General features: G+C 33.4%; 1 protein-coding gene across 6 annotated transcripts in view; it reads left to right on the top strand.

The window, feature by feature from the left end:
- SS18 (SS18 subunit of BAF chromatin remodeling complex) overlaps positions 1-14110 on the top strand; it is an 85280-nt gene that overhangs the window by 2065 nt on the left and 69105 nt on the right. For all 6 annotated transcript variants that reach the window (XR_004620094.1, XM_019796576.2, XM_034642060.1 and 3 more), the window contains exons 2-3: positions 1153-1229; positions 9399-9483. Coding sequence is in view for 5 of the 6 variants with exons in the window: in XM_019796576.2 (XP_019652135.1) it covers positions 1153-1229; positions 9399-9483 (162 nt within the window). In the remaining variant the exon portion in view is untranslated. The remainder of the gene's footprint in view (positions 1-1152; positions 1230-9398; positions 9484-14110) is intronic.

Below are 14110 nucleotides of genomic sequence, written 5' to 3'. Positions count from 1 at the left end.
CTCTGCAGTGTGAGAGATTGATGTTAGAAATGAGACATATTCAACAGTGAAGTTTGTTAGCTTGAGTAATTGAGGAGGTATGTTGTGAAATCATTAGCTTGGACTAATGGATTTTAAAGACATATTTTTTTGGCATCCAATGATTCTATTTAGGATATAACTGCACTTTTTGGAAGATCATGTCAATATATATATATATTTCCTAGCAAGTGAAGATGGTGATTCCTGTGTGGGAAGAAGTCACAATTAAGATTAAATGGATTTTTGTTTTTTAAAAGAGTTACACTAACTAAATTAATGAGATAGAGTGATTATTGTCTTATACTTTATTCAGTCTTGGAAAGGTGGAGCAAGGTCAGGAGGAACATCTACTTCTGTCCCTTGACCTTAAGATAAGTCTGAGCCCCTGAAATCATAATCGTAATCAAATCCCTGATCTGCACAGGATTGCGAAGCTGGCACTCAATGTAACTGGTCTTTTCATTGCTACGTCAGTACTCTTTCCTCAGTGCAACCTTGCTTAGATGCGTTATTTAACCCATAAAGCCAATATTGCTTTAAATTGCTGTAAGACAATAGAGTGATAAATTGATAGGCTTTTTGTTTTTAAACACTTGGAACAACTTAATTATAAGGTAAGCTCATAAAGTCTGCAACAAATATACATGTTTAGAAATTACCGTGTTTGATTATTCCATATTTGGAGAATCACAGAACCATACTGTGTGGCACTTGGAAACTAGCATCTGTCTCAAGCTTCATGGGCTTACATTTTCATGTGTTCATTGTGGGTAAGGACAGAATTTTTCTTTACTACTGCAAAGTGTAAAAATGATGCAAAGTCAGCTTGGACCCTTACCTTTTAGTCTTAACGGGCTAAAGCCTCTATTACAGGTAGTAGAGGTAATAAAATGTTTGCATACAAAAGAAAACCCTCCTGGGCTTCAGGTAATAATTCAGAGGGAGAATTATTGGAATAGAGTTATTTGAAAATTGTTGATTAAACATATTGCAGAGGTGTAGAATAAGACTTAAAAGACTGGAATAGATTCAGTTCCTATATGAGTGTACATTTCTAGAAATCTGAAGGATGTTTAAAAATTTTACATGATGCACTAGATTTACAATAAACTTTTTCTAATTTTATTTCAGATGTTGGATGAAAATAACCATCTTATTCAGTGTATAATGGACTATCAGAATAAAGGAAAGACCTCAGAGTGTTCTCAGTAAGAATGATACGAAAAAATTTTTTCTGTTCATTTTTCTGTGTGGTTAATTTTTTACTCTTTTTAATAATAGGTTTATTGAGATATAATTCACATACCATGCAATTCACCCATTTTAAAATGTACAATTCAAAGCTTTTATATTCATAGAGTTGTGTTATCATCACTTCAGTCCATTTTAAAACATTTTCATCATCTCCAAAGGAATCCTGTACTCGTTAGCAGTAATTTACCATTCCCAACTCCTAATCCCTCACCCCCTGACAACTGCTAATCAGCTTTCTGTCTGTGTAGATTGGCCTGTTATGGACATTTTATGTAAATGACTTCATATAATATGGGGTCTTTTTTGACTGAGTTCTTTTCCTTAGCATAATATTTTTCAAGGTTCATCAGTGTTGAAACATATATCAATACTTCCTTTCTATTGCTGAATAATTTTTCATTGTATGGTTATATCATGTTTTATTTATCAGTAATGACATTTGGGTTTTCATTTCTTGGCTTTAATGAATACCTCTGTGAACATTAGTGTACAATTTTGTGTGTGACTTTTTCTGATTTTTATAAAAGAAAAATTTGTTCTTTGGGATGCAGTGAGTATCTTTTTCTTCTTTTTTTAATGCTTATCCTACATTGTAAAATAATGACTTCAAATTTTTTTGTAGTCTTGATTTGTGGAAAAGTTAGATTGTCACATATATAGGATATTTAGTTACATCCATATATGTGGTAGAGAAAGCAAAGCTTCTGTCTAATAAATAGAGAATTGGTTATCATTCATAAGAACCAAACTTGTTATTTTGAAGTGATGTGTCAGAAGTAAATGCTGTCCTTAATAGAATCCAATGTAGTGGAACAAGTTGAATGTTTTATCAAAAGTCTCTAGCACTGTCCAGTAGAAATATATTGTAAGCCATATATATAATTTTACAGTTGCTGATAGACACATTAAATAAGTAGAAGGAGACAGGAGAAATCAATATTATAATATATTTCACTTAAGCCATTATTTCCAAAATAATATCACTTTAATACATAATCAGTATAAATATATTAATGAGATAGTTTATATTCTTTTGTTTCATACTTAGTCTTTGAAATCACTTGTGAATCTTACTCTCATAACACATCATTTTGAACTAGCCGCGTTTCATTTTACCTAGTGGCTACTTTATTGGACAGTGCAGCTCTAAAATATTTTATTCTCACCATTGTTTTGTGATACATCTGTCTCTCCTAGAGATCTCACTGGTCTGTCCTCAAGTAGACTTTTCCAACAACTCTGGGTCTTGCCTTTGCATGCGCTTTCCTGCTATGCTGGACTTTTGCTATCACTTGGTTCTCCCTCAATCTGATTTTGAGTCTCTCTTGGTTACTTTGTCTTTTTCCTCTTTGTTTAATATCATTTTTGAAATGAAAAAGTCATGTAGGGTCACTGTAAAAAGAAAATCATAAAGTACAAAATTTGGTAGAGATAAAAGCAAGTCACATTTCACTTTCCACTCTTAGACTTCTTTCCTCTCTACAGGGGTAACTACTTTTAATGGTTTAGTACCTATCTTTCTAAATATTTCTTCGTGCATTTACACATGCACTCATATCTACATAAACACATTTATTTATTTATTAAATTTTATTTATTTATTTGACAGAGAGAGACAGCCAGTGAGAGAGGGAACACAAGCAGGGGAGTGGGAGAGGAAGAAGCAGGCTCCTAGCGGAGAAGCCTGATGTGGGGCTTGATCCCAGAATGCCGGGATCACACCCTGAGCTGAAGGCAGACACTTAACGACTGCGTCACCCAGGCGCCCCTACATAAACACATTTAGATAAATGTTTTTTAATAGGTTAGAATTTTATAAATGGAACGACTGGGTCAAAGACCATGCTAAATTGCCAAATTACCCTGCAAAAGGATTATATTGGTTTGCTTTCTCTCAGCCAGATTTCAGAGCCTTGGTTTTCAGCATCCTCTGCCAGCATTGAATATTAGTTGTCCTTCAAAAATTTTTGCACACCTGGTTGGTGAAAAGTGGTATCTTTCTCTAAAACTTTTTAATTTGAAATAATTTCATTCTTACAAAAAAATTTTAAAGACAAGAAATTCCATATGTCCTTCAGTTTGATTTTTCTCCGTATCATTCATTTTTCTCCATATTGTTTCTCTGAAACATTTGAGAATAAGTTGCAGACGTGATTCTCTCTTACCTTTAGTTACCTCAGTGTGTATTTCATAAAACAGGCACAGATTCTTAAATAATCAGAGCATAATTGATAAACTTAAGAATGCAATACTATAATCTTCAGACCTGTTTAAAATTTTGCCAATTGTCCCATTAATGTATTTTTTTCAGGTTTAGAACCCAGTGCAGGGTTGGATGTTGCATTTATTTGTCACATGCCTTGAGTATACCTTTGACCTGAAACCATCCTTCAGTCTGTTATCTTTCACGTTGTTGGTGCTGTTGAAGAATACGTAGCAGTTATTTTGTGGAATGTCCCTCATTTTGGGCTTGGTGTTTCCCCTTGATTAGATTCGTGTTGTGCTCTTTTGGCAGGAGCATCACAAATATGGTGGTGTGTCCTTCTCAGTGCATTCTCCAGTAGCTGTATGATAGTGATTTGTCCCAGTATTTGTGCGAATCTTAATCACTTAGTTGAGGTGAGGCCTGCCAGTTTCTCCACTGTAAAGTTACTATTTTTCTCTTTTTAATTCATATGCATTTTGTTGGGCAGATACCTTGAGACACACGTATGTTGTTCCTTCTTTACTTTCTTTTTTCCTTTTTTTTTTTTTAGCATTTATTTTAGCATCCATCATCCAATGATTCTTAATTGAAACAGTTATTACTGTGGTGGTTGCCAAATGGTGACTAAATCAATCATTCTTTCTACATTTATTTGAAATCCTACTCTAAGGAAACCATTTCTCATTTCCTGCCCCCATTCACTCATTCATCTATTTATATCTGAATGGATTTATGGATTCTTACTGTATTCTTAAGGTTATAATGTTATTCTGTTTTCTTTCTTAAGTTGTCCCCGATGTTGATCACTGGAGCCCCTCAAGCTGGCTTTTTTGTATCCATTATTTTTTGAGCATTTTCTTATGTTCTTAATACCACAAAATGTTCTAGGCTCATCTTGTTCTTTTTCCTGCCCCAGTTTGGAATTACCCATTTCTTCAAGCCCTGGTTCTTTTTTTAGAGTTAGGAACTTAGGAGTACTAGGATATTTTATTTTCTAGTCATTTGTTTCTTCAATGAGCCATGTCTGTTTATATTTCAAAATATTCTTTAAAAAATTAATTAGCTTAGTTTAACTATGGATAATCATCAGTGGTAAGAAGATCACTGCCTCAGATCAGCCATGGGGTAATAAAAGTTGACAGGCTCTGATTAGAATACTTATTTTCACCTATGGCGTTTTAAACTGCCAGGTAGAGCCAAGGGATTTTGTGGCATAGGGGTGGTTCAGTTTCTTAAAGGACCCAGCAGTACATGGCATGGATAGGACGTGTTCAGATCTACAATCAACCTTTTCAACTTGAGTCAGCAACAGTTTATACTGTTTTATTCTTTATATTCTTAGATTTTTTGTGTATAATATGATTATTTCCCCCTTTTCTGCATAGTGGAATAGACTTCATTTTCTCACGTATTTGGTGCAGATGGGGCTTAAATTGCTTTAGATGGAGTCTTAATATTTTGCTCTTCCTGATGGATTTAATTTCATTCTTAGAGTTCTTTAGATATTCTTTCTTTTTCAAGTTGTTAGTGTTGGTTTGTGAGTAAAGAGAAAAAAATTCCTCCTCTCAACCTTAAATGTCCTTGTTTCTTGCATTGGGAGAAGGAAAAGGAAAATGAAGAGGAACCTCAATAAATGACAGGCATCCGGGAATTGATAGTTCAATTTTAATTAAACAATTCCTTAAGATGTGATAACTTCGCCTAAAACAATATTTTTTTAATATAAAATAATTTTATTTTTATGAAAGTAGTATATGAATTGTAGAAAATTAAAAAACATAGATAATGTAAAAATAAGATAACAACCACTGTATTTTCACCACCTGAAGATTTTTCACTGGTAACATCTCTGTATATTGCTGTATCTTTATCTACATACATGTGCACACACTTCTGTTATGCTCAAGAAAGTTAGTAAATTGCTTGTGGGGTTCATATGCACAGATCCTCTTCCCTTTAAATTCTGGTAGCGTGTGAGAAAGTATTGTTCTGTTGTAGTGTTTGATTTGAGTGTTTTCTAAATCAGCAGGTACTTACTTAAATCAACCCTTATTTTTTGTATTTCATCATGAGTGTAGCTACTTCAGAGAGTCCTGGAAGTGGTTTTCATGCAAAAAAATTTGTATTAATCATTATATAAAAGAATGTAGTTTTTAATCTCTAGTTTGGAAGATAACTTTTATTCTGTAAATTGTATTTCTGTTGTCTTATAATCTTCATAGTATCTTGGTAAAGGTTTATTGTTAAAAATGAGATCTGACTTTTTTGGGTTCATTTTTTAATTGTATCAATAAATTTAATAGTGGTTATTTGACCTTACTCCAGATAATTGATATGGTGGTTCTTAGTGGAATCTTTGGGAAGTGGTACTGCCTCTCATTTTTAGGTTAATAATTATGGGTGTTTTGAAATATCTGCCAGTATTTATTAGGAAGTTACCATCATCAGATGTAAAATGTTGACTATGTGTATATCTGTCCTTGTCATTATACTCAGTTTTCTTTTGTTAATGTAGACTGTTTTAGAGATAATAAACATGTACCTTAAAAAAGTAAAAGTATATACAGAATAAACTTTCTCAGAAAAATATTTTTTTAATATTTGTAGAAGAATCTACTTTTTATTATCGTTTCAGTAGAGTCAGCTGAAGCCAGATTCTTCTGGAATGTTTGCTTATTGCTTTTTAGGTGATGTATACACATACTTGTAAAAGAATATGAATTTATACTACATTTTCATTAATGTTCATCTTTGAGTTTTGAATGATTTTAGGAAAGCTTTTTTAATGAATGCTGTAAATATAACGCAATGTACAAAAAAGAAAACCTACTAAAGTTAGATAAGATACATTAGGTAAAAGATTTGGGGCTGTTGGGACAATTGGAGTAATTTGAAGGGGTTTGTGGATTACATGGTAATATTGTATCAATATTTGTTATATTGTGGTTGTATATGGGAATTTCCTTGTTTTCAGGAAGTGGACACTGAAGTGTTAGGAATAGTGGGATATTATGTCTGTAACTGACTCAAAAGATTTTGATAGGGGTGTGTGTGTGTGTGTGTGTGTGTGTGTGTGTGTTTAGAGATGGAGTAAGACAAATGTGAAATTCTGACAATTGGGGAGTGTGGGAGAAAGATATTTGGGAATTCTTCATACTATTCTTAAAACTGTAAGTTTAAAATTTCAAAAATTAAAAGTTAGATTTAGATTGGGGAAATGTCTTAAAATCAAAGTACTCCATAAAAGATGCTGTATTTATAGATATTTAGAACCACAAGGGACTTTGGAGATCTACTTCAATTCCCATTATTTTACAAATGAGGTCGAAAGAGTGTGGCAGTTAGATTTAACAGTATTCTAATGTGGACTAGTTAAGTACTAATCAGCATGACTAAAATTTTTTCTTAAAGGATCATGAGGAAGCCATAGTCTCTTAGTAAGGTTTGTTATTTTTATTTTTGCAGGGTGGTCAGCAAACCTCATATCTACATATATTAAAGCCGTATTAATACTCAGAGAAGAAAAGAAAACTTCAAGAAATAGACTTTGAAATGGGTTATATGTTGGTGTTTGTTTTTTTTTTTAATAAAGATTTTATTTATTTGTCAGGGAGAAAGAGAGCACAAGCAGGGGGAGAGACAGGTTGAGGGAGAAGCAGCCTGATGCGATGGCTGGGGGGGCTAGATCCCATGGATCATGACCTGAACCAAAGGCAGACGCTTAACCGACTGACCAACCCAGGCGCCCCTGGGTTATATGTTCTAATTAAAAATGGCTGGTTGGTTTTAAAAAATGGCAAGATTTTGGAACCCTATATCTTAAATTCCATTCAAGATTTTTGCAGAATAATGAAAGAGTTCCAGCTAGTGTTTCCTGTTAGTGCTGTTTTAAGAATTTTGACAACATAATTAAGCATTATGAATAATTCAGTACAATATAATAAATCCTGGTTCTCTTTTTTCTAAGGATCACTGTAACAAACATTGTATCGTGTCTGATTGAGCAAAACAGTGTAATATGTGAGGAGGAGCATTAAGAACCTAAACTTGTTTTTATTTTTTATTTTTTTATTTTTATTTTTTTATGTATCGTCACATCTAATCTTTTTTTTACATTAATTTTTTATTATGCTAGTCACCATACAGTACCTCCCTAGTTTTTGATGTAATGTTCCATGATTCATTACTTGCGTATAACACCCAGTGCACCATGCAATACGTGCCCTCCTTAATACCCATCACTGGCCTATCCCAATCCCGCACCCCTCTCCCCTCTAAAGCCCTCAGTTTGTTTCCCAGAGTCCATAGTCTCTCATGGTTCATTCCCCCTTCTGTTTACCCCCCCTTCCTTCTTCCCTTTCTTCTACTGATCTTCCTATTTCTTATGTTCCATAAATGAGTGAAACCATATGATAATTGTCTTTCTCTGCTTGACTTATTTCACTTAGCATTATCTCCTCCAGTCCCATCCATGTTGCTGCAAATTAAACTTGTTTATAAACAACAGAAACAAAACCAAAAGGAAACAAAGAAATTTTATGAAGTGTTGGTTATGTCTGTTACCTTGATGGTGGTGATGGTGTCAAAGGTCTTCTCATCAAATTGTACAATTTAAATATGTGTGGGTGTTTGTATATTGGTTATACCTCTAATAAATCTGTAAAAAATAAAAAGAGCCTAAACTTGTTAGGAAAATTGAAGGTCAGTGAGAAGTAAGGTTATTTTTTTTTCTTCTAATAAGAAAAAAGTAGTAAAACCAGTTCTAATAGAAAAAAATAATGCAGCAAAAGATTTCCTAGGATTCCTTACATGGTGTGTAGAAAACGATTTCATCTGGGATCTGTGTTAGAAGACTTTATTTAGCTGAATAAAGTTCTTTAATTTTCATTATTTTAATTTGTATTTAATGTTTCTAGGTAAACAAAATTCTAAAACAGCCTAACAATTTGGTGTAGGATTTATAAGTTTGTATTTGGAGGGTTTACAAACGCTAGTAACTGGATCACTACCAATTTGCAGAGAGTTAGCAAAACTAAATCGTAAGATCACAGTGAACATGTTTAACCACTTCATTGCACTAGTGAGAATTTGCTTTGTTTTATAAAGTTAATTCTTAATGTTATTAGTGCCGTTATTTTCTGTCTCGTGTGTGTGTGTGTGTGTATATATATATGTATGTATATATGTATACGTACACACACACACACACACGTATGCCTATACATACATATATTTGTAACTGAAGACACCTCTTCATTGTCTTCTGTACATGCTGAGCCCTAACAGATGGGCAGTACAACTGCAGCAGGCGTAAATTGTTGGTCAGTGCTGCTGGAGAAAGAAAAGTTGTGTGATTCCTGCCTCCTTCTTGACATTTTCAGCAGAGCCTGTTGCCTGGACTTGGATTTGAGGTTTTTGGCAATATGAAAATGGCAGGGGGAAGGGAATAAACATGTCAGTTTTGTTGAATTCCTTCATTCTAGATCTCTTTTAAGAAAACACATGTACTATGTGTAGAGCCAGTACATGTCTCAGGAATTCCATTTCCTGAGCTGTGCAAATATTATACATGTTATTAACCTTTCTAAACCTCAGGTGCCTCATCTGTAAGATGGAGAAAATAAGCACTTTTACCTCATATTGTGGGTTTGAGGATTGACTGAAATATATGAGTATATGAAACAACTATAGCAATAGCTAGCACATGGCAAGAGCTCTGTGTGTGTCATTATCTTTGAATGTATTTATTATTTGGAATTATTTTGCAGAGGAACTAGGAAAAAATTGAAGTGCTATTGATGTTCAGGTAACATAAATCTTTTATTAAACTCGAGAAAGAATTAGAATGCTATTTGTTTTTAAGCAGATAGGAAGAAAATTATTTTTAATATTGATACTTGTTTTTTTGTTTTAATAGGTATCAGCAGATGTTGCATACGAATTTGGTCTACCTTGCCACGATAGCAGATTCTAATCAAAATATGCAGTCTCTTTTACCAGCAGTAAGTACCTTTAAAATAGTGTGAAGTAGACAAAATCTTATATAGAGTTATGTACAGGATAACACATTTTTGTTTAGTGATTTTGAAGTTTTGTTTAGTAAATTCTGCCCTCTGAGAACATGAGGGTATTCTTCTATATGATCTAAAAGCTTCATTGTTTTGCTTTCATATTTAATTTGAATCAATTCACCGAGAATTGTTTCCCCTCCCTGAAGAAGTTCTATCCATTCATCCATTCACCCACATACTCACCCGCCTGCTTTCTTATTTATTTATTTTAATTTGTAATTGCACATATAATTTATGAATAAGTGTGGAGTATTTCAAAGCAAATTCCAGGCATCATGTACTTTCCTTGGTAAATACTTCATATGCATCTCTAGCAGAGAAGCAGCGTTATTCTACCCAATAAGATTAACCAAAATTTCTTAATGTCTTATTATACCCAGGCTGTCTTCAGTTTTCACTGATTATCTTAAAAACACCCAAATGCTTAAATGATTGCTTGCTGCAGAATCCAGACAAGATCCACATGTTGCATTGGTTGATATGTGTCTTAAGTCTCTTTGAATCTGTATCAGTTTATCTTTTTTATTCTCCATTTATTTGTTGAAGAAACTGGGTCATATATTTTGTAGAGTTTCTTACATTCTGGATTTGGCTAATTGTATCCTCTTGGTCCTTTAACATGTTCTTACATTTCATCTCTTATTTCCTGTAAACTGATAATTAGGTAGAGAGGTTTGATTAGAGTTAGTTTCAGTTTTGTGTTAAGAATATTTCATTGAGGGGCACCTGGGTGGCTCAGTCGGTTAATTGTCTGACTCTTGATCTCAGCTCAGGCCATGATCTCAGGATCGTGAGTTGAAGCCCTGCGTCAGGTTCCACTTAGAAAAGAATATTTTATTGATGGTGCTGTGTATTGCCTATTGTATCACATCAGGAGGAACATTTTCGTTGTTCCGTTTTTAGTAATGTTAAGATTGACCGGTGGGATGGGGTGTCTGGCTGGCTCAGTCAGTAGAGCATGCAACTCTTGTTCATGAGTTCGAGCCCTAAGTTGGGCGTGAAGTCTACCTAAGAGAAAAAAAAAAAAGTTTGATCGAGGGGCACAGTTGATACCTCCCTGATGAATTTATTATAAAGTTCTCCATCAGCTTTTCACTTAATGGTTTTAGCAGTCATTGATCCTTGTTGACCAGCTCTGTTATTTCATATTGGGATCACAGAATGATGAATTTTTAATTTTATAGTTCCTCCTATATTTATTAGCTGTACTTCTTTTAAAAAAAAGAAAAACTTCCTTTCATCAAGTATTTGGTTATCCTGAGATAGAGAGTCCCTATGTAAAAATCATGATTAAAGGCTGGTTTCTAACCTCTTCCAGTTTTCAGAGTAACAGGTTGGCCTCTAGCAATCTCTGAAGGTGACCAGTGATTTTTTTTTATTATTGTCATCTAAACATACACGTTTTTATATTTTTAATGTGTCCATTGCAGCCATTCTTTTTAATACTTCAGGTTATCTCCGCTTTGGTCAGTGAGAGCCTGTTTATTTAGCTGCTGTGTCCGTCTGACATGATTCAAGTATTCTTGCGTGCTTCTTTTCTTTCAAGATTTGAGAGAGCTATCAGGCTGACTATATTTTCTGCCCCAGAACTATTCTGCCTTGGCTGTTTTGTCAAGCAGCACTTTTTGAATGGGAATTGATATTTAGAGACCACAGTTCGGATGTTTGGCATTCATTATTACTGGGTTTTCATTGTTTCTAGGAATTTTTGGTGGACAGAACTAGTAAACACGTTTTTTAGAAAAAGAATTAAAGTGTTGAATTAGTGATATTTCCCTTCAGGAGAGATTTTTTACTTAGCTTTGATTTTATGTACTATCTTTTCTGTCTTATTCTGAAATGCTTGCTACCTTAATGACATTATTATGGTTGTTTATTTGCTTTATACTAAGACGTATATAATTTCAGTATAACAATACCAGATTGCCACTAACAATAAGATGTTTGTTCTTAAGATATATCCCACTAGGAATATATAATCAATACATTTCTTTTTCACTCTGAAATAATTCATGTGGTTATTACTTTGAATTTGATTACCAGCTAGGTGAAATTTATTTTTGTGAATGGTGTGAGGAATGGGTTCAGTTTCATTTGTTTGCATATAGATAGATTTCTGTTTCAACATTATCTATTGTAAAAACAAAACAATAACTTTTCTCTGTTTTGTCGTGCCACCTATATCATTTATCAAGTGTCCATATATATTTGAGTCTCTGTCTGATCTCTATTCTATCTCTTTGGTCTGTTTTTATAAAAATTCTGCTATCTTTTCACCCTTGTCATAGTCTTATAAATCTTGATATATGTTAGAGAAGTTCTTTATTTCTTATGTTTTTCAAGAATATCTTGGCTGTTGGTCCTTTGCATTTCCATATATGCTTACGAATCAGCATGTCCAACATAATGCTGTTGTGATTTTCATTGAGATTATCTTGACTCTAAATTAATTTGGGGAGAATTTATATCTTCACAGTATTGAGTCTGTCAAATCATGATCGTTGCATATATTTTCATTTATTTAATCATGTAAATATCTTTCAGTGGAGTTTTATGATTTTCCCTGCAGAGGATTTGTGCATCTCTCATTGGACTTATTTCTAGGCACTTCGTATCTTATGAGGCTATTTTAAGAGTCTTTGTTTTTCAAATGAAGTTTTATTTTCAAACTGCATTTGCTGTTTACATGGAAGTGCAATTGATACTGAATTTCAGTCTTGTTCAACTCTTATTTCTAACAGTTTTTCTGTAGATACCTTCTGTTTTCTATATTCACGAACATATTTGGAATAATGAGTTTTGTTTCTTTCTTGCCAATCCTTACACCTTTTATTTCTTTCTCTTGCCTTACTTCTCTGGCTAGGATCTCCACTACATTCCCGAATAGAAGTGGTGATAGAGGACATCTTTATCTTGTTCCTGATCACAAAGGGAAAGCTTTCACTCTTTGACCATTAATAAGTATGATGTTTGCTGTAGTTTTTTGTAGATGCCTTTTATTAGTTTAAGGAAGTTCCCTTCTGTTTCTGTTGTGCTAAGTAAGAGTTTATATTGTGAATCAATGTTAAACTTTATTAAATACTTTTATTGCATCTAATGAGATGATCATAAATTTTTTTTAATATGTTAATTTGGTGAATTACATTGATTTACTTTTTAATGTGAAATCCATCTTGCATTCTTATAATTAACCTACTTTTTCATGACCCACTTGGTGATGGTCTTTGGTTTGGTTTGGTTTGATCATGGTCTCTTAAAAAATTGCTGTATTCAGTTTGTTAAAATTTTGATCAAGATTTTTATGTCTTTGTTCTTGAGTGTAATTGATCTTTAATTTTCCCTTCTTGTAATGCGTTTGTCTGGGTTTTATTTTGAGGTTATGTTGGTTTTATAAAATGAATTGGAGAATTTTCCTACTTTTCCTGATCTGGAATAATTTGTATGATAGAGCTCCTGTTTCTTAAATGATTGGTATACTTCTTTAGAAAAGCTATCTGGGTCTGAAGTTTTCTTTGTGAGAAGGCTTTTGTTTACTAACTCATTTCTTTATTGGTTATAGGACAATTTATAACATATATTTTATGAGTTGCCTATTTTGGTAAATTGTGCTTTTTAGCATTTACTAAATTTTCAAATTTACTGGCATAAAGTTCATGAAATAATCTTATCTTTCTAATGTCCTCAGGATCTATGGTGATATTTTCTTTTTTATTTTTAACATAGTTTATTTATGCCTTCTCTTTTAAAATGTTTTTGATCATTCTTACCAGTTGTTTATCTTTTTTTTTTGTCTTTTCAAAGAATCAAATTTTTTTTTTAAGATTTTTATTTATTTGACAGAGATAGTGACAGCCAGTGAGAGAGGGAACACAAGCAGGGGGAGTGGGAGAGGAAGAAGCAGCCTCATAGTGGAGGAGCCTGATGTGGGGCTCAATCCCAGAATGCTGGGATCACGCCCTGAGCCGAAGGCAGACACTTAACTGCTGTGCCACCCAGGCGCCCCTCAAAGAATCAATTTTTGACTTTGATTTTCACAGTGGCAGCATTTCTAAAACTTTTTGTTCTCAGAACCCCATTATACTTAAAAATTATTGAGAACTCTGGAGAACTTTATATGGGTTATATATATATATATATTTTTTTTTTAAGATTTTATTTATTTATTTGACAGAGACAGCCAGCGAGAGAGGGAACACAAGCAGGGGGCGTGGGAGAGGAAGAAGCAGGCTCATAGGGGAAGAGCCTGATGTGGGGCTCGATCCCATAACGCTGGGATCACGCCCTGAGCTGAAGGCAGATGCCCAACTACTGTGCCACCCAGGTGCCCCTATATGGGTTATATATATTGATATAGTTGTAAGTTTTCCTAAGTTTTAAAATTAAGACTGAGAAAATTTTTAAAGTATTTATCAGTTTATTTAGAATGAACAATAATAAACCCATTGCATGTTAATGTAAATAACATTGTTTAAAGGAAAAATAACTATACCTTTTAGAACAGATTTAATGAGAATGGAATAGCATTGTTTAGTAATTTTGCAAATTTCTTTCACATGTC

The sequence above is a fragment of the Ailuropoda melanoleuca genome, chromosome 14 (assembly GCF_002007445.2).
Source record: "Ailuropoda melanoleuca isolate Jingjing chromosome 14, ASM200744v2, whole genome shotgun sequence".
Classification (NCBI taxonomy): domain Eukaryota; kingdom Metazoa; phylum Chordata; class Mammalia; order Carnivora; family Ursidae; genus Ailuropoda; species Ailuropoda melanoleuca.
The sequence above is the reverse complement of the archived record's forward strand: the minus strand, read 5'-3'. Positions and strand labels throughout refer to the sequence as shown.